The 21,306-nt window shown below is 48.2% G+C and overlaps 1 protein-coding gene across 1 annotated transcript in view; it reads left to right on the top strand.

Moving 5' to 3' along the window:
- LOC149449522 (transient receptor potential cation channel subfamily M member 2-like) overlaps positions 1 to 21,306 on the top strand; it is a 372,880-nt gene that overhangs the window by 338,885 nt on the left and 12,689 nt on the right. The window contains exons 29-30 of the mRNA XM_089693136.1: positions 406 to 501; positions 15,604 to 15,690. Of these exons, the coding sequence (XP_089549262.1) occupies positions 406 to 501; positions 15,604 to 15,690 (183 nt within the window). The remainder of the gene's footprint in view (positions 1 to 405; positions 502 to 15,603; positions 15,691 to 21,306) is intronic.

Below are 21,306 nucleotides of genomic sequence, written 5' to 3'. Positions count from 1 at the left end.
TGCAAAGGAGGACCGACTCCATAAAAATGCCTATGGTTTTAGAATGGGGTTTCCAACAAGCCAATACAGGTGTGGAGTTCATATGTCTACACACTTTTGGGCATAGAGCTTATTTCACATATAGTTTTACCATGACCCAAATGGTGATAAAATATACAAAATAAATGCTGTACTCACAAATCCATACAGCACTAAATACAATATGGACATCTGCTGTGTTGTCTGCATTCATATATTGAGGAATGGTGAATTTATTTCTCCATATAATTAACAGAGGGCATCACACAGCAAATTATTAGTTAGAATGTCTCAGAATAATTATATAGATGAAGATTCAAGAGTTCTTTTCCTGTGTACAGCCTCTGCACTTAACCTGTGTTCTCTTTTTATCCCTCCTGAATCCAGGATGGAGCAGAAGAGCCGTAAGTACAATGTTATAGATGGCCTCTATGACTTCCGCAGCTGCTGTGGCATCTATACAGTCAAGGATGGTTTGCCCTTGTAAGTCCAATATGTTTTATGCTGTCTTCTGTCATTTAAGGCAGATCTGTACCTGCCCCATTCACTGACCTCCCTGAGGAGTGTCTGGTGGACCCCCTGACCTCATATACTGTACAGTAGGGGCGAACTGACCATTCGGAAACTCGGGCACTGCCCGAGGGCCCGGGGTCAGTAAGGGGCCCCATGAGATGCCCCTGGTACCTTTCATAGGCTTTCTTGGGTGTGGTTTGAGTGTGGGCAAAGACACAGGGGCCCCATGATCCCCTATTACCCAGGGGCCCCATAAGTTGTCAGTCCATTCCTGCTGTACAGTATGTAAAAATGATAAATGCAAGAAAAGATGAAAGTTACATTTGTTGATGTGGATTGTACAGAGCCCAAGAGAGAGCAGGCACTAGTCAGAGCAAAGCAGAGATGGCAGGCACTAGTCAGAGCAAAGCACTCACCCACTTGTGACTAGTACTCAAGATGCCTCCAAACTAAAGACAAGGGCTTCAGAGAAGAAGACTACTTTCGGGTTTGCAACTTACAATCATTGTAATAGTGGCTTCACCCTTAATCAACAGTGTACCAGGGTGTTTATTACTGACCTCTGACCACCAACGTCTTAGGGACTTTGGCACTGTCAATGTCAAACAATATACCAGGGCTTAGTCAATGTTCCGTTCTCAAAACACTGACTATGTGTGGCTCTAAACGGACAGCTAAACCCTTGTCAGAATCCCCAGCAAACAGAAGCCCACTGCTTGTGTTGTCTACCAAAGAATCCAACTTTATTTTATAGGTGAAACTGAAACACAATACAATAACAGCATATCAGTATACATAGAATAACTAGTGTAACATAAATGACAGATGACACAGAAGAAAGGCACTTACAGGTGATGATGTCTCAAGCCCCTTGGGAGAGAAGCAAGCACACTGCATCCCCAGTGAATAGAAGTCTAAAATGGCTGACGAGCTTCCTAAACCAAGAGTCATTTCCTGTCTGAGAGCTTACATATGCAGAAGAGACCTGCCATTCATGTCTGCCACTAGATGGCAGTAGTACACTACATGTCCCATATAAGTAACTTTAATTCAATTAGCCTGTGAAGGCAACACACTCCCTGCCTGATATTATATATTATATCACTGCCCATGCATATCTACTGTACAGGGAAAACACATAAGAAAATACATTCCGGCCTAGATTGGTAACATAAACTAAAACATGAGTCCACAACATATCAGGGTCTTTTGGCTATGGTACTTCAAGCTTATGGCCCACATGAAGAAATAGTTTAGTCCATAAACCCATCTTCGGAGTAGAGTAGCCGCCCAAGGCCAAACTATCTCCAACCCCAATTGTAATCCACAGGATGGAATTTAACTCAATGGCGAATGTCTCGCCTGAACGCTATCAGTGAGGAGCTCTCTGCTATGCATTGTGCCAACTACACAACAGAAATGCTATTCAAAGGAGAACAATGACATCTGAAACTGGTCTAGTATACACTTTAGCAGTCCCTTGTTTTGTCACTTTGACTTCAACCTTTCTGACATTACCATCTTTACTTGGCAATGTATTTGTGACAATTCCCACAGGCCAGTTGTTTCTGCTTTCTTGACTATCTTTCAATAAAACAACATTTCCATCTTTGACGTTGGGACTGGTCTCAGTCCATTTCTTGCGACTTTGTAAGGTACACAGGTATTCTCTCCTCCATCTCTTCCAAAACGTATCAGCCAGGCATTGGACTTGTTTCCATTGCTTTACATGAAGTTCTGTTGTACTAAAGTCCCCATAAGGGGCCGATAAAGAGTCTACCTTTTGGGTCAAGAGCATGGCAGGCGTAAGAACTGTAGGATTATCAGGATCTGTAGATAGTGGTACCAAAGGTCTTGCATTAATGATAGCCATAACTTCTGCCATGAAAGTACTCAAAGTCTCATGAGTCAAACGAGTAGGTTTAGCTTGGAGTAACATTGCATCTAAAATGCGTCTAGCTACACCTATCAATCTCTCCCAAGCACCTCCCATGTGAGATGAGTGTGGAGTGTTAAAGATCCATGTGCATCCTTTGTCTTGAAGATAGTCTAGAAGTTCTGCATCATTTGAACATATATGCAGCTCTTTGCATGCTCCTACAAAGTTAGCACCTCTATCAGAGCGAATCAACTTAGCTGGACCACGAACAGAAAAGAATCTTCTTAGAGCGTTAATGAAACTGGATGCCGACATGGACTCAACCAATTCTATATGCACTGCTCTTGTAGAAAGACATGTGAAAAGAACAGCCCAGCGTTTGCTGTCAGCACTGCCTCCTCTAGTTTGTCGTGTTACAACTGCCCAGGGGCCAAACACATCAACACCCACATTAGTGAAGGGAGGTTCAGGATTGACTCTATCTTTTGGCAACTCTGCCATCTTTTGGCTTTCCAATCTCCCTCTGAGCTTACGGCACACGACACATTTGTGAATGATTGCAGACACTAGACGTTTTCCACCAAGAATCCAGAAACCTGCAGCTCTGATTGCACCTTCTGTTATGTGGCGCCCTTGGTGAACTATCTGGTTGTGATAATATCTTACGATCAATGTAGCAATGTGGTGATCATGAGGAATGATGACAGGATGCTTCTCCTCATCTGGCAGCGTGGCAAAGGATAAACGGCCACCTACTCTCAATAGTCCATCTTGATCTACAAAGGGACTCAGTTTTGTAAGACGGCTTTGTTTTGGAAGTGTCCTTTGTTGTTCAATACAGTCATATTCTTGTCTGAAACATGCGTGTTGTACAGAAGAAATTATAACTGTTTTGGCCTGTGAAAGTTCTTCTAAACTGACTCTTTCATGGAAAACTCCCCAATTTCCGGGTTGATCATCATTAGTTTTCTTTTGGAAGCTTTTGGCAACATGAATTAATTTTGCTATAACCCTGCTTAGTCTCTTCCAGTTGGAAAGTCTTTCGAAACAATGCGGCCGTAGTCTGGTGTCAAAGGCTTTAGTACTGAAGTTTACTACTTCTGACCTAATTTCAGGATCAGCTTCAGGATCCACTAAAGGATAAACATTGTTGTCATCAGGATTATCTACAGCTGTCTGATACAGAAAAGGTGGACCTGAGAACCATATAGAGTTCTGAAGGCAAGCTATCTGTGTAGGCCTGGTAGCATAATCTGCAGGATTTTGTTCTGAGGGTACGTAGAACCACTGCTCTGGACAGGTTGTTTGTCTGATCCTATTCACCCGATTGGAGACATACAAGAAGAATCTCTTTGTAGTGTTGCAGATATAGCCTAAAACTGTTTTACTGTCTGTAAAGAATTTCACAGCATCTAGGCTCAGGTCTATCTCATCTCTCACTAGCTCATACAGTTCAACCGCTAGTACAGCTGCACATACCTCTAGGCGTGGAACTGTATGTGCCGGCCTAGGGCTCAGTTTGGATTTTCCCATTACGAATCAAACATGACAGACATTTCCTGCATCACTTACCTTCAAGTAAGCGACTGCACCTATTGCTATAATGGAGGCATCTGAAAAGATGTATAGTTCTCTCTTGCAGGCCTGTGACAATGAAACAGGAACATAACATCTGGATATTTGAAGACATTGTAAAGACTCTGTCCATTGGACCCACTCATGGAGTCTCTCTTGTGGAAGTAAGGCATCCCACTCACTTTCTCCACTTGACAGTTCACGAACTAAGGCCTTACCTTTTATGGTGACTGGTGCTACAAACCCGAGAGGATCATAAAGACTGTTCACAGTGGATAGGATCCCTCTTCTTGTGAATGGCTTTTCTGCTAAAGAAACCTGAAACACAAAGCAGTCTTTATCTAGATCCCAGCTTAGGCCTAAACTCTTCTGTAAAGGAAGGGTGTCTGTTCCCAGGCACAGGTCTTTGAGATCTTTAGCTCTATCTTCTGCGGTGAAAGCTTCTATGACTTGTTTGCTGTTAGAGGCAATCTTATGTAGTCGCAGATTAGACTCCGCCAGCATCTGTTTTGCTTTGTTGAGAATGTCGACTGCTCCTTCAGGTGTGTTAGCTGAAGCAAGTCCATCGTCTACATAGAAATGTCTCATCACAAAGTGTTTGGCATCTTGACCATAACATTCTGCACCTTTCTGGGCAGCTTTGCGCATGCAGTATATGGCAACAGCAGGAGACGGGCTGTTACCAAAAACATGTACTCTCATTCTGTACTCTGTCACCTCTTTAGCTATGTCATTATCCTTGTACCACAGGAAACGCAGGAAGTCACGATGGTCCTCTCTCACTAGGAAACAATAAAACATCTGTTGCACATCACCTGTGAAAGCAATAGGCTCTTTCCTGAAGCGTAAGAGGACACCCAGAAGTGTGTTATTTAGATCTGGGCCACTCAGGAGTACATCATTCAATGAAACACCTCCATGTTGAGCACTGGAATCAAACACAACTCTTATTTGGTCTGGCTTGTGTGGATGGTAAACGCCAAACATTGGCAGATACCAGTGTTCTTTACCTTCATCCAGTGACGGTGCTACTTCAGCATGATTATTATCAAGCATCCTTTTGATGAATTCTGTAAAGTCTTTTTTCACTTCAGGCTTTCTTTGCAAGGTTTTACGTAGTGTGTTCAGGCGCTTTAAGGCCTGCTCTCTGTTACTGGGTAAGTAACACCTTAGTGTGCGAAAGGGTAAGGGAGCTACCCAATTGTTGTTTTCATGTTGGAAAGTCTCTTTATCCATGATATGGAGAAAAGCTCGATCATCTATAGACATTGCTTGTTTGTCGTCATCTTTTGTTCTCTGGAATACTGAGTTCCCTAAAGTGTCAGACTCCATGCCACTACTAATGTCTCTATTGTAACTAGAAGGAAAGTCACAGTATGGTTTTGGGATGTTAAGGGTTTCTTTCACAACAAAGCTGTTTTGGCATGGACTTAGAAGGGATGTGCGTCCATTCAGTAGCACAGATGTCTTTGACGTATTGACACTGTCAGGCCGATGTACTGCTCCTAGACAAACTTTTCCTACTATGACCCACCCTAGGTCAAGTCTTTGGGCATAGGGGGCATTAAAGGGCCCATTAATTTGTTGGCGTACCTTATGTACTTGTAGAATGTCTCTCCCAAGAAGTAGAAGAATAGAGGCATCTGTCTGGATAGCTGGAATAAGGTGAGATATTGAATTGAGATGAGGATGATGACGGGCTACTTCTGGTGAAGGGATTTCTGTTATATCATCCGGTATCATATCACACTCTATCAAAATGGGAAGTGAGAGATGGACTCTCTTGTCAAGAGACTCAATAGTAAAGTCAGTAGCTCTTCTTCCTGAAGTTTCTATCATTCCTGCACATGTCTTTAAAGTGTATGGGATAGCAATTGATGTAATGTTGAAGGCATCGAAAAAGTCTGACCTTGCCAGTGATCTATTACTCTGTTCATCCAGAACTACATACATCTTAACTGCCTTCTCCTTTTTCCCTGTGGGGTACACTGTTGCTAGGCAGATCTTGGCACATGAGCGTGGACTTGTACTGTCGCCACAGATTACAGTGCATTTGGACATTACTGGGGTAGCTGAATTATCCTTTTGCTCCCTGCCCTCATCTTTCTGCTCTTCAGCGACCTCTAGTGGTTGATTGCAATGTATCAGGGTGTAAAGCTGTGATGTGTCTGTTACTGCCACATTCTGAGCAATCCGCTTGTATTTTGCAGTCTTTTGCTAGATGCTTAGTGGATCTACAACACTTGAAGCAGATGCCGTTTTGTCTAAGAAAGGCTATCCTTTCCTTGATGGGTTTACTTTTGAACCCTTTGCACTTGTTTAGAGGATGGGGCTTTTTATGAAGTGGGCAAAGTCTGTCAGGACCTTCAAAGGTGTTTACCTTGTAGCTGCTTGGACAGCCTGGGTCCTCAGAGGGAACCGTTGTCTTGTGGGCGATCACTGAAGTCCTATTGTAGGATCTAAGTGGCTTTTCTGCCTTTGGCAGTTGACTGCTGGTGATGAAGGAAAAGCTGGGAGCACACCGGATCCTTGCTTGCTGCTGTACAAATCTAGAAAACACAAAGAAAGGGAGAAAGGGGACATCATATTTTTCTTTGTATTTGGCTCCAACACTCACCCATTTTTCTTGCAGGTTGTGAGGTAGTTTCTTCACTATTGGCTTAGTACCGCTGGCGGTATCTAAATGTGCAAGTCCTCTTAAATAGCCTTCTTCTTTGGCACACTGGACTTCCCAAAGAATATCACCCAGCTCTTGCAGTTTCAAGTTGTCTTTGCTGTTTAGCTTGGGGAAAGACTCAAGTCTTTTCATTAGAGCACCTTCAATTGCCTCTGGTGATCCATATCTTTCCTCTAGCCTTTGCCAGGCCATATCAAGTCCTGCTGGAGGGTTAAATATATGTACCCTGCGCATCCTTCTTGCATGTTCTGCTGACTCCGTCCCAAGCCATTTTATCATCAGGTCCAGCATCTCGGCTGCTGATAAGCCTAAGTCTTTGACTGCATACAGAAAAGAAGACTTCCATGCCCAGTAATTCTCAGGGCAGTCATCAAACTTGAGAAAGCCCGAATTAACCATTTCTTTATGGATAAGATATTTAGTGACATCTTGTGTACTCTGGTGTTTGGATTGCTGTACTAAGGATTCATTTTTAATCGCTCTGGTACTGCTGGCCTCATCGGTTTGTTTTCGTACGCTCAGGGGTTCTGCTGGTCTTGGTTTAGATTCAGCTGACTCTAGATTAGGGAACTGTTTTGTTGCATTGCTGCTTGAAAGTTCTTGGACATACTCCCTTGTGCGTTCTACTGAGGAGAGGGGTTTCTCAGGCACATATGGGCCTTCGTGGATAGACCCACTTCCATACCGTTCCATTTCGGCATAAGCTGCGGCCTCTGCTGCGGCGGCGGCGGCTGCACACTGACGCTGAAGAATATGCAACTTTGCTTCTTTTTCTGATTTTTCTTTTATAATGGCAGCCTGTGCTGCTGCAGCGGCGGCTTCTTTCTCAGCCCTTTCCTTTATAATGGCAGCCTCTGCTGCTGCAGCGGCGGCTTCTTTCTCAGCAATTTCCTTCATAACGGTGGCCTCTTTCTCAGCGAATTCTATCTGAACACGAGCTGCCTCTGCTTTGGCGCGAGCTCTGGCTAAAAGGGCACTTGCTGATGAAATCTGACTGGACCTTGCTGATCTAGACGAGTGTGAGCGTGCATCAACTTGCTGGACACTTGGCATGCTCTCCCTGCCTTGATGTGTCCCGGGTGACTGATCTTCAGCCTTATACTGTCTTCCTGATCTTAGACTCATTCTGTCTGTGCAGTGACTCCTATCTCCAGGCTTGTTGCGCTTCACCTTTTCACTGCTGTGCAGTGACTCCTATCTCCCCTGGCTTGTTGCGCTACACCTTTTCACTGTTCCGTTCTCAAAACACTGACTATGTGTGGCTCTAAACGGACAGCTAAAACCTTGTCAGAATCTCCAGCAAACAGAAGCCCACTGCTTGTGTTGTCTACCAAAGAATCCAACTTTATTTTATAGGTGAAACTGAAACACAATACAATGACAGCATATCAGTATACATAGAATAACTAGTGTAACATAAATGACAGATGACACAGAAGAAAGGCACTTACAGGTGATGATGTCTCAGGCCCCTTGGGAGAGAAGCAAGCACACTGCATCCCCAGTGAATAGAAGTCTAAAATGGCTGACGAGCTTCCTAAACCAAGAGTCACTTCCTGTCTGAGAGCTTACATATGCAGAGGAGACCTGCCATACATGTTTGCCACTAGATGGCCGTGGTACACTACATGTCCATATAAGTAACTTTAATTCAATTAGCCTGTGAAGGCAACACAGTCAATGACTACCAATGTCATGGAGCCATCATCACTATCCACTCATTACTAATCTAATTGTGATGTCTCCACTGACCACCTATAAGACTTTGCAACTGACCATCAAGGTAATGGGGGGCATAGTTACTGACCACTAATGTAATGGAGGCTTCACCACTTACCTCCAATGTAACAAGGGCTTCACTACTGACAATCAATGTAATGAGTGTTTTGTTACTGATCATCAATAAAAAGAGAGGACTTCGAAAAGGAGTGTGCATGCGCGGCTGACGGCGCAGGACATGTCTCCCTGAGGCTCCCCCGCGCCACAGGGAAGACAGCCTCACCGCCGCCCGATCCGGGCCCGCACCGCTCCACGAGCGGCACCGATCAACTGTGCAACCCCCCGGCCACCTGTCAATATGGTCAGGGGGGCACATAAACATCAAGCGGCACCGCCGCATAAGTCCATAAAAGAGGCCCTAACCCGTGCCTCCTCCAAGATGGCCGCCGCATCGGAGCACCGTAACAGCCAGCCAGTCCTCTCCAGACCTGCAGCCCTGCAGACGGAGCAGCCGAGCCGCCCAAGCTCTTCAGAGGGTGAGTCAGATGATGACACTGCGACCCCCAAACATGCCTTGATGCCTGACCTCACTGCCCCTGACATTCTAACTCGCTTTGAGAAAATGCTACATAAGGCCCTGAAACAGACCTCAGACCGCATAACTGACCAGCTGTCCAGGGAAATCCGTGAGCTGGGGCAACGCACTGCGGACCTAGAACAGAGGGTGGACGACATTGATGCATCTCTCCAAACGCAAGGGGATGAGCTAGACTTGCTGCGTGACGAAAACCCTATACTTCAGGCGCGTTTAGAGGACTTTGAGAACCGGGCCAGACGCTCCAACGTGCGTATTCGTGGCCTTCCTGAGTCAATCATTGATGTCCATTCTACAGTTACTGCGCTATTCCAAGAGCTCGCCCCCGCTATCCCAATAGAACGCCTTGAGATGGATAGGGTCCACAGGGCACTAGCTCCAAAGCGCACTGACGGCCCACCACGAGACATCATAGTTAAACTTCATTTTTTCTGAACAAAGGAGCAACTACTACAAGCCGCCCGCAATTCGGAGTCCCTCCTGTTCCAAGGCCATCATTACCAGCTGTTTCAGGACCTTTGCCCTACTACCATCACCAAACGCAGAGCCATGAAACCGCACTTGCTAGTGCTTCAACAGCATAGTATACCATATAAATGGTGCTTTGCCTTTGCGGTACGCTTCCGCTATCAAGCCCGTGACCACGTATGCAAGACTACTGACGAGCTTCAGGATGTGCTACGGAACCTCCATCTGCACCCTCCCGATGCACAGTCTGAGACTTTAAGAAGGCGTTCAGTGTCGTGCTCACCACAGAAATCCCAGCCATCACGGATCCCTAACTTAAACGTACACAAGCGGGGACGCTTTTCTTCTCCTGCTCCCTCCCCACAAGATTCAATGGATTGAATCCCGTTGACCACCTTTGACCCTTAATCCTGCTCCTTATGTGGTGGTCCGTTGCCACCCACACAGTCGCCACCCACAGGGTTTAGTCAATTGACTCTCTACCTGACTGCTATCCTTGCACCCTTGTATTCTTATACTGGCCTGTTAGGCTCCATTTGTTTTTTTGTTTTCTTTACCTACGTCTGACCAGCACTGGATACATGCTGCCTGGGTTGGGAACCATATTGGTTTACTGTTTGATTTGATGTTCGCCATGTTTAGGCTGTTGTTGAACCTTTACCTCACCTGGTGGACCCTCGGTTCCGGCGATTCGGTTGGTTTGGCTCCGGCCTCTCTGAGGCTGGGCCTGGTTGTCCAGGGCCGCCGGAGCCGAGGCTCTCCGGGCCTTTTGCTTGTTGATTTTGATGCTTTCTTCCTACCAGGATCGCTTTAATATGCCTTTGTCTACATGCTGTCTTCCTAGCCGCCTGCGTATCTGTGCACTCACCACTAGCCCCCTTGGTGTCCCATTTTTTTACACCACTTGGGCTACACCCGCTCCCCGGGCCACCAGGTTTTGGGTGTTCCCGGGGACCGTTCCCTTTTTTTTTTTTTTTCCCTTTCTTTTGGGGTTTTTTTTATGTTCTTCAGTGTCTATCATAGAATACCCTCTCCTCCCCCCATCCCCACCCTTGCTCTCGCATACGACTACACGTTAAAGCTTAGCTCCAACAACCGCATGCCCTCCCTATGCCAAATTCACAAAACAGCCCTCTTGATGGTACCTCATTATCTGTTTACCCATTGTTTGCTCTACCCATGGGTTCCTTGAATATCCTCACCCTGAATGTTCAGGGTCTTAACATCCCGCAGAAGCGCAACAAAGCCTTCCGCTCATTTGCGTCACATAATGCGCATATAGTCTGTCTTCAGGAAACACACTTCACTCCTACCTCTATTCCCAAATTCTTTGGCCCTCGTTACCCACAGGTCTACGCGGCCTCTGCTGCCACTAAGTGTAGAGGGGTTTTAGTCGCCCTCCACCGTACAACTCCTTTTAAGTTACATGCTGAGATTAAGGATCCAGAGGGTCGTTATGGCATACTTGTTGGGCAATTGCTGGACTTTGAGGTCACCATAGCCACTTATTACGCTCCAAACCAGGGTCCTCTGCCGTTCCTTTCCCACCTCTTCTCGGTTATAGATCATCATAAACGAGGCACGCTCATAGTCTGTGGAGACTCTAACCATATAATATACCCCTTTCTAGACAAATCCCCGCAATCCCCTTCTCCGCATACCCCCAACCACTCCTTCCAATCCATACTGCGCCATTATTCATTGGTCGATTCCTGGAGGGAACTCAATCCCTCTAAATGCCAGTATACTTTTTACTCACACCCACATAAGGTTTTTTCGAGAATAGATCATATTTTTATGACCGCCAGTTCTTCCCCCCGCATCTTAGCTTCTGACATCCTACCAATCCCTTGGTCGGATCACTGTGCAGTGATCACTACCATTGCTTCTTTGGCCCCAGCTCCCCTAATCCCTCCTGGATCATTAACGAAAGCCTGCTGGCTGACCCAGTTTATTGCTCAGAAATAACAGTTGTGCTTAAGGACTATCTCTCCTTAAACCAAACCCCTGAAATCTCCCCCCTCTTACTATGGGAAGCACACAAACCAGTACTTTGCGGACTCTGTATCAGCAAAGCCTCCTTCCTGAGTAGAGAGAGGAGGCAGAAACGCCTCCTCCTTGAACAAGCTTATGATCAATCCCATGCCGCCTTCCAAACTTCCCCCACCCCTGCTAACAAAAAAGCTCTCGAGCACTCCCGCATAGCCCTGGACCTCTTCCTCACGGACCGAGCTGAGCTCTCCATCCTCAGATCTCGACACAAATTCTACACTAAAGCCAACAAACCTGGCACTTTCCTTGCTCTCTCTCTCCGTAAACTAGACCAAGCTGTTAGACCCATACAGTTATGGACCTCAACTGCAAATCTCACCAGCAACCCCGAATGGATTCTGCGCACCTTCCACAAGCATCTCTCGTGCCTTTACTCTGCCTCCACGCCCTTTGACTCTTCCCAGGCTGAAGCCCTTTTTGCTTCCCTTCCTTTCCCGAAATTGGCTGAGAATCACTTAGGAGCACTGGAGCGACCTATCTCAGTAGTTGAAACCTTAAATGCTATCAATTCCCTAAAGCCCCGTAAACGCCCAGGACCCAACGGCTTTTCTGCCACATATTATAAAAAGTTTGCCCCCATTCTCACGCCTATCATGACTATTGCGTTTAACGCCATACTTTCAGGCCATACCTTTAACTCAGATACAGTGCAAGCCAACATCTCTATGTTCCCTAAGCCGAACTCAGATGACACGCAATGGTCCAATTATAGACCAATCTCCCTCCTTAACGTAGATGTTAAACTCCTAAGTAAAATCCTATCTACTCGCCTCAATACATGCATTGGATTCCTAATCCACAATGATCAGGTCGGCTTCATACCAACCCGACAAGTGGGGGACAACGTCAGACGTGCATCCCTTTTAGCACACTTAGCCAAAACTCTCAATATTCCTGCTTACTTCTTGTCCTTAGACATATGGAAAGCGTTCGACACTGTCTCGTGGCCATACCTACACTACATATTGCGCCGATGGGGTTTTGGCCCACATTTCTTATTCTGGATCTTTTCTCTCTACCAGGGCCCTTCGGCCAGGATCAAATACTTATGGCATCGATCTGCTCATTTCCCAATTATGCGTGGCACCAGACAAGGTTGTCCCCTATCCCCTCTGCTTTTCGCATTAGCAATAGAACCGCTGGCCCTATTGATTAGGACTGACCCGGATATCCGCGGACTTGAGATAGGAGGCACCTCACATAAACTGTGCTTATTCGCAGATGATGTCTTACTTTTTCTCACCTCTCCCTTAACATCCACACCTACCCTTCTTCGTCTACTTGATAGGTTTGGGACGCTCTCTGGCCTCCAAATTAATCCCCAGAAGTCACTTGCACTCAATATCTCGCTCCCACCCAATGACCTTAACCATCTAAAATTGATCCTGCCGTTCTCGTGGTCGCAAGGCTCTGTTCCCTTTTTGGGTATAAAATTCACCCCACATATCTCAGGTCTCTATACCGCTAACTACATTCCTATGCTAACTCATCTAACGGCACTAATGACCAAATGGTCCTCCCTTCCGTTGGCTTGGCTGGGCAGGATAGCTGTTGTGAAGATGTCGATCCTCCCCAAAATCCTTTATCTCTTCATAGTTCTCCCTATCCCAGTACCTTCTCACTACCTTTGCGTACTACAGCGCCGTATTTCCTCCTATGTTTGGGGCAAAGTCCGCCCCCGTGTTCCTTGCTCTACTCTATACCGATCCAAACTCTATGGCGGTCTGGGCCTCCCTGAAATTAGCAAGTATTACCAAGCAGCGCATATAGCACAATTGCCAAAGTATCATGCTACCAACGAAACCTCGCAGTGGGTCATTCTGGAATCCATTGGGTGCGACCCCTTTAGCACAGCAAACCTTCTTTGGCTGAGACGCGTTGATCGCCGCACGATTGCGAATCCCATTACCTCGCATTTTTTGTCCCTTTGGGATAAACTGAAGTCCCGTTATCTCTTACAATCACCCCATAATCCCCTTCTTTTATACCTTCGAAATCCAGCCTTCCCTCCAGCTTGGTCCGTGCTGCACGTCTTTACTCGCTGGTTTATGGCTGGTCTCACCCAGACCAGACACTTCGTATGCAGGAATAAATTTAAATCCTTCGCCTCACTATGTGAGTCCCATAACCTCCCTGCCTCTCAGATATTCAGGTATCTGCAGCTGAAGCATTTCTTTGCTCTGTACACCACGGCAACCATGCCTCAGGGACCCCCATAGACGGGGTCTCATTTCCTATTTATATTCCCTCTTCACAACCTCAACTACCTCATCGTTACCCTCGTATACAAATAAATGGGTAGTGGATTTAGGACGGCAAATCGACCCCTCAGATTGGGACCTTATTTGGTCCAATACCAAAGAGTCGTCGCAGAATATTGTGGCCCTGGAGACCAATTACAAAGTCTTGACCCGCTGGTACCTAGCCCCAGCTAGAATTGCAAAATATACCCCTGATTACCCCTTGGTTTGTTTCAGGGGCTGGGTACATTTTTTCATATTTGGTGGGATTGCTCCATCGTCCGCGCATTTTGGGTGGAGGTTTTTAAAATATTATCTACACTCAGTGCCATAACCCTCTGTCCCGATCCATTAGTCGCGCTTCTTAACCTGCAACCACCTGGCATCGCTAAGGCGAATTTCAAGCTCATTCTACAAGTCACCACCGCAGCCAAGCAGGTTATCGCTAAATCATGGAAATCTCCCTCGTTGAGCATGACTGCAGTTTCGAATAGGGTCACTCAGGCAATGATTCACGCAAAAATAGAAGCCACTATCCTAGATTCCATCCCTAAGTTCAAGAAGATTTGGAATCCCTGGGTAGAGCATTTCCTTCCATCCAATTTTGATGACTCCCTTCTCAATCCGTAATCTATGTCTTTTGTTTTGATGGTATCATTCCTTAACCATACTGCGCTTTTCTCCCTTCTCCCCCTACCGTGCAGCCGTATGCCCCTCCCCATCCTCCCTCCTCATTCCCCCCCTCCCCATTTTGTTAGGCCTCAACTGCCATTTGAGAGTCCTCTTTATTAGTGATGCCTAACCTTGTATTATTGGGTTTCTTACTGTGCAATCAATGTACACCTTCAATGACCCATATTTTTGCTTATTATTTTGTACTGTTCCGTGTTAAAATAATAAAATTATTTGAACAAGAAAAAGAGAGGACTTCAATGCTGATCAGCAATATTATCGGCTTTGCCATGGACTACCAATATGAAAAGGGTTTTGCCACTGTTCGCCAATGTTATCAGGGCTTTGCCACAAACCACCAACAAGTAGGAGGCTTCACCAATGACCACCAATATAACAAGGGCTACCAAAGTGACAACTAACTTAAAGGGACTTCCCCTTTACAATGATGGTCCATGTGGAAGGCATCAACAAAAAGGGGGCTTCGCCACTGAGCATGTAAAGGAGGCTTTGCTGCTGACAAGGGACTATGCCATTAACCACAAACCTAAATGAACCTTCACCATTTACCATCAAAGTAACGTGGGTTTTGCCACCTACTACCATTGTAATGGGGATCTTTATTCTGACACCAGTATAATGGGCCACTTTGAAATGTTTGTGTCTTACGTTAACATTCTGTTATGGGGCCCTATGATTTGTAGATATGCTTGTGATCAGAACTGATATTTCAATATTGATTTTTCTCTATTTATAGATAGCCTTCCTCAGCATGTCACACGGTTCCACTGATGGCTGAGTCTCTTCAGAGGGTTTTTGAAATTCTTTCTGTCCTTATAACAGAGAATTAGTGGCAGATAATTCCTTCATTTGCAGTAGACCAGAGTCGAGGGAGCAGAGGTAGCCGCCATGATGGTTTAGATGCATTATCTTCCTGAAGAATAGTCCTGATATGAGTTTTCCTCTAGCTTCCTCAGAGTATAAATGATGGCTTATATGGCCCAATGATATGAATTAAAAAGTCTTTGTTGCTCAAAAGAAGCCCACAAACTTTCTTAATGCTGGAATTCATATGTAGAGTTCTCTCTGGAGTAGTAACTGGATAAGGATTTTCCTCTGCCCTCATCACTAGAATGATAACAACAGGACCAAGTACAGTCTGTGCTTAAAAAGGAAATCTTGTCACATTATGCAGAAACCCAAAGGGACGAACTGGACTGAGAGGAATCGGGAGTTTGCGTTGGTTTGGGCCAAACCATTCTTTGCATCCTGTACTTACACGGTGAGCAGCAATAATGTTTATTTATTATACCCTTTTCTGTACAGTTGATGACTAGATGTCATCCTTGTTGACAAAGTCCGGAAGTGATGAAACGCGTCCAGGGCATGTGACGTATTGACGTTCCCGGAAGTGCCGCGGCGGCCATTTTGGATTCTGGAGCCCCTGTGTGTCGGAGGTCTGGAGAGGAACGGTACACTTCAGGTGTCCCCCTGAGCAGAGAGTGTGAGTGTTGGACAGGAGTGGTAAGGGGGAATGTCCTGGTTATCAGGAGACCTTCTACACCTTCTACACATGGAAAGGGGATCGTTAGGAGCTGGATGCTGATTTGCTGATTTTATTGATCTTATATGTAAGTGGCTACAATAAATTTTATATATTACTGAGATTCATGTACTGATTCCTGGTCTGTTTATGAGGTCCTAAGGAACAAGAGGATACCAATCTAAGGACACTCTGTATACATGTGGTTGATTACAAGCTGAAATTTTCTGACTGAGGGTAATTATTATTTATTTATTTATTATTTATTTATTTTATCGAGTTTATATAGCGCCAAAGGGTTTGCTCAGCGCTGTACAATAGAGGGGGGGACAATACATGAAACAGTACAGTAACAACAAACAGCGCACAAGGGGTAAGAGGGCCCTACTCTTTCGAGCTTACAATTTAGGAGGGAGGGGGTAGAGGTACAGGAGGAAATGGCTGTGGGGGATGGAGTGGTAGGAGGAGGGAAGGGCAGCGGCTGTTAGGTGAGGGTGGGGTAGGCTTCCCTGAAGAGGTGGGTTTTCAGGGAGCGCCTGAAGGTGAGGAGGGAAGGTGACAGTCTGATGGATTGGGGTAGTGAGTTCCAGAGGATGGGGGAGGACCTGGAGAAGTCTTGCAGTCGTACGTGGGAGGAGGAGACCAGGGAGCAGGATAGAAGGAGGTCCTGTGAAGAGCGAAGGGTACGGGTAGGGTGGTACCTGGGAATCAGGTCGGTGAGGTAGTTAGGGGCAGTGTTGTGAATGGCCTTATAGGTCAGAGTGAGCAGTTTGAATTTAATGCGTTGGGCAATGGGGAGCCAGTGGAGGGAGGGGCAGAGGGGGGTGGCAGAGGTGGAGCGGCTGGTGAGGTGGATGAGTCTGGCCGCTAAGTTCAGGATGGTCTGAAGCGGGGAGAGTTTGCACTGGGGTAGGCCGGTGAGGAGGGAGTTGCAGTAGTCAAGGCGTGAGATAATCAGGGAGTGTACGAGTAGTTTAGTGGTGTCTGGGGTAAGGAAGGAGCGTATCTTGGCGATGTTCCGGAGGTGGAGCCTGCATGTGTTTGTAAGTGATTTGACATGAGGTTGAAAGGAAAGGTTTGAGTCCAGAATGACGCCAAGGACCTTGGCTTGCTGGGCGGGATTGATGGTGGTGTTGTTGGTAGTGATGGAAAGGATGGGGAGGGGGGGCGCGGGAAGGGGGAAAGACGAGAAGCTCGGTTTTGGAGAGCTTGAGGAAATGGAGCGACATCCAGTCAGAGATGTCGTTTAGGAGGTGAGTGATGCGGGCAGAGAATGTGGGGGTGAGGTGAGGGGTGGATAGGTAGATTTGAGTATCATCAGTGTAGTGGTGGTAATTGAAGCCGTGGGAGTGTATGAGTTTGCCAAGGGAGGAGGTGTAGATGGAGAAGAGAAGGGGTCCAAGGACAGAGCCCTGGGGGACCCCAACAGAGAGGGGGAGGGAAGGGGAGGTGGCACCGTTGTAGGAAACGCTGAAGGAGCGTTGGGATAGATAGGACGAGAACCAAGAGAGAGCGGTGTCTCTGATGCCAAGGGAGAGTAGTTTATTAAGGAGGAGGGGGTGGTCGACTGTGTCAAAGGCCACGGAGAGGTCTAGGAGAAGGAGGACAGAGTAGTCACCTTTGGCTTTGGCGGTTAGCAGGTCGTTGGTGATTTTGAGGAGGGCAGTTTCGGTGGAGAGTAGGGGACGGAAGCCGGACTGAAGTGGATCAAGAAGGTTGTTGTCAGTTAGGTGGGCGCTTAGGCGATTGTAGACCAAGCGCTCAAGGAGCTTGGAGGTGAGTGGCAGCAGGGAAATTGGTCTGAGGTTGTTGAGGTCAGTGGGGTCAAAGGAGGGCTTTTTGAGTATGGGGGTGATGTGCGCATGTTTTAGGGGGGAGGGGAAGACGCCAGTAGAGAGGGAGAGATTGAAGATGTGGGTAAGGGATCCGATGAGGGAAGAGGGGGGTGACCGGAGGAGTTGAGAGGGGATAGGGTCCAGGGGGCAGGTAGTGAGGCGGGCTTCTGAGAAGACTCTGGTGACTTCTTCAGTGGTAGTAGGGCTGCAGGAGTGCAGTGATGGGGGGGTTACTGTAGCTAGGGCCTTGGGTGTGGTGGGGGGCAGTGCCGTTGCGAGGTCAGAGGAGGGGAGAGATGAGGGGGTGATGGAAGGGGGGAGGCTAGATGGGGAGGTAGATTGCAAGTTGACTATGTCCTTGCGGATTGCGTCAATCTTGTTGTGGAGATGAGTGGCAATCTCGTGGGCGGTAAGTGAGGTACTGAGTGGAGGAGGGGGGGGAGAGAGCAGGGAGTTGAAGGTGGAGAAGAGTCGGCGAGGGCAGGTGGAGAGGGTGTTGATCAGGTTAACGAAGTAGGCCTGCTTGGCGGCATGGAGGGAGGGGGTGTAGGTGAGGAAGGCAGATTTGTAGAGGGAGAATGCATGAGGGGACCTGGTTTTGCGCCACAGTCTCTCCAGCGCACGACTGCGACGTTTGAGGCATTTAGTATGGTCGTTCTGCCATGGTTGGAGCGGTCTGGGTTTGATGTTGAGTGTGGTTAGGGGTGCCAGAGAGTCTAGGGTAGCTGATAGTGAGTCGTTGTACACGGTAGTGGCTAGGTCAGGACATGACAGTGGAAGGATGCTGTCGTGTAAGCGGTCGGCAGCCGAGTGGAGGGGGGCCGGGTGCAGGTTGTGGAGGTTGCGGCTGGTGGTGGTTTGGCGCACTGGGGGGGGGGAGTTAGGGGAAGGGGAGGTGGAGAACGTGAGGAGGTGGTGGTCGGAGAGAGGGAAGGGGGTGTTAGTGAAGTGGTTAAGGGTACAGAGGTGGGAGAAGACGAGGTCCAGGGTGTTCCCATTGATGTGGGTGGAGGATTGAGTGTATTGTGTGAGCGCGAAGGAGGAGGTTAGGTGGAGGAGTTGGGAGGTAGCTGGGGTGTTGTCGTTGATGGGGATGTTGAAGTCCCCGAGGATGATGGTCGGTAGCTCAGAGGAGAGGAAGAAGGGAAGCCAGGCGGCGAAGTCATCCAGGAAGCGGGCTATGGATCCGGGGGGCTGTAGATCACTGCGATCCTTAGGGGGGTGGGTGAGAAGAGCCAGATGCAGTGAGCCTCGAAGGAGGAGAAGGTTAGGGAGGGGGGGTTAGGGAGGACCTAGAAGGTGCTCAGCGGTGATAGGAGCAGGCCGACACCACCACCTTTGTGACCGCTCAGTCTTGGTGAATGGGACCAGATGAGACCTCCATGGGAGAGTGCCGCAGGGGAGGTGGAGTCAGTGGCCTGTACCCAGGTTTTGGTGATGGCTAGGAGGTTGAGGGAGCGGGAGATAAAGAGGTCATGGATGGCAGTTAGTTTGTTGCAGACCGAACGGGCGTTCAGAAGTGCAACCGAGAGAGGGGGGATGGATGCGGGGAGGAGGTGCACAGGTATGAGGTTGAGGGGGTTGCGGCGGCTGGCGGGAGCAGGGGGGTCCCTGGAGGGGGGGTTCCTGGAGGGGGGTGAGGTGGTGAGGGGCCAGGGTTCGGGGAGATGTCCCCAGCGGATAGGAGAAGGAGAAGGGTGAGGAGGGTGGCATGGGAATGGGAGGTGCAGGAGCGTGTGGGTCTGGTAGTGGTGGCACGTGGGTCGACGGGGGAGTGGAGTACCAGGAGGAGGTGGTGAGTGCCGTAGTGGGGAGAGGGCAGAAGTGAAGGGGCAATGTAGAGCTGTTTTGGGGGGGTGGGCGGGTAGAGGGAGGGGATTTTTGGGATGGAGGAGAGGAAAACGAGGAGGAGAAGTGCAGGTGGCATGCTGGGGTGAGTGCAGTGCTGTTCGGGTCAGGGGAGTGAAGGGATACGGGTCAGGGCAAGGTGATGTGGAGAGTCTGTATCACCATGGAGGAGTCCACTAGAGTCCTTCTGTAGGGGGAGAGTGGGAGTAAAGGGCAGCAGCTGGCTGGCTGCAATCTGTGGGTGCAGTATGCTGGCGTCCGAGGGGTCTTCAGTGGGTCCGGTGGATCGGCGAGTGGAGGGGTCGTAGGGTGCGATGTCTGGGGGTGTTGGTAGGCACGGCGTCTGGTGATGCTGGCGGCTCGGTGACTGGAGATGTTAAGGCCGGGTGTCAGGTGGTGAGGGCTCGGTGTCCAGGGGTGGTAGCTGGGTGCCCGGTAGCTGGGTGGTAGCTGGGTGCCCGGTAGCTGGGTGTCCAGGGGTGGTAGCTGGGTGCCCGGTAGCTGGGTGCAGGGTGTCCAGGGGTGGGCCCAGGAGCAATGTATGGGCTGGGCAGCGGAGCAGCGATCAGTGGGCCTGAGCTGGTTCCTGGTAGTCAGGGATGGACGCAGGGCTAGTGAGGAGGGCCCTGCGGAGGCTGGCAGGTCGGTGGGGATCGGTGGTGGCAGCTTACCCGTTCTGGTGGTGCTGCCGTGCAGGTATCCTGGGGTGGTCCTGGGCTGCTGTCAGCTTGGTGGTCCTTGCTAGGCTGATCTTTGGTGGGGTGGTTGTTGTCGCCTTGCGTCAGGCTGCTGTGGCCCTGGAGATGGTGGAGAGGGTCAGGGGCCGCCTGGGGAGGACCACCCCGCTGTGTGTCAGAGGGCGAGAGCCGAGGGACGGAGCGGCGGCGCCGCGATTCGGCGGCGGTCGCAAGTCGGCCCGCGAATTAATCGAGGCCACGGCTTCGCCGGTTGTAGTAGGCCGCGATTTCAGAGGGGGCCAAAACTGCTCGGGACCCCTCCCGGATGCTTCACTAGGGGCCGCAGGTGTGTCAGGGCCCTCGTAGTGTCCGTTGCCGCCCGGATGGCAGCGGATTAGGCAGTGGGGCGATGGAGCTCTCTGATGGCATGTTGCTCCGTTGCCATCTTGTCACGGATTTTTGCACTTGGTATAAGGTGTGCAGTGACATTTACTTAGTAATATACTTTTCACATGAGTGCTGCGACACTAGAGTGTTCTTTGTGCATGATACATGTGTGGCACTTTGGGGTATATTATTTAAAAGGTAATATACTATGTCTAGATTTTGTTTTGTTTTTTTAAGGGATTTGAAGAGCACCTGTGATTGATTTGCATCTTCTTCAGTGGAGTAGGAAGCGTCTTCCTATCAAGATTTGATCTTAGTTTGGACTCATTATTTGGACACTTTGGGGTTTATTTACTAAAGCTGGAGAGTCCAAAATCAGACTCCCTTCTGCCTAGAAACCAATCAGCTTCTAACCTCAGCTTGTTCAATGAAGCTTTGGCAATGAAACCTGGAAGCTGATTGGTTTCTATGCAGAAGGGAGTCTGATTTTGGACTCTCCAGCTTTAGTAAATAAACCCCTTTGTGTTTTGGGACTTTAATTTATTTTATTTGATTGATGTATTTATATTTTTAGATTATTTTATTTTTGCATAATTTTTTGGGAAATT

Source organism: Staurois parvus, unplaced genomic scaffold (assembly GCF_062004578.1).
Source record: "Staurois parvus isolate SC_StPar_1 unplaced genomic scaffold, SC_StPar_1.0 ptg000615l, whole genome shotgun sequence".
In the NCBI taxonomy this organism is placed as follows: Eukaryota; Metazoa; Chordata; class Amphibia; order Anura; family Ranidae; genus Staurois; species Staurois parvus.
Note: the sequence above shows the minus strand (reverse complement) of the source record. Positions and strands in the feature narration are given on the sequence as shown.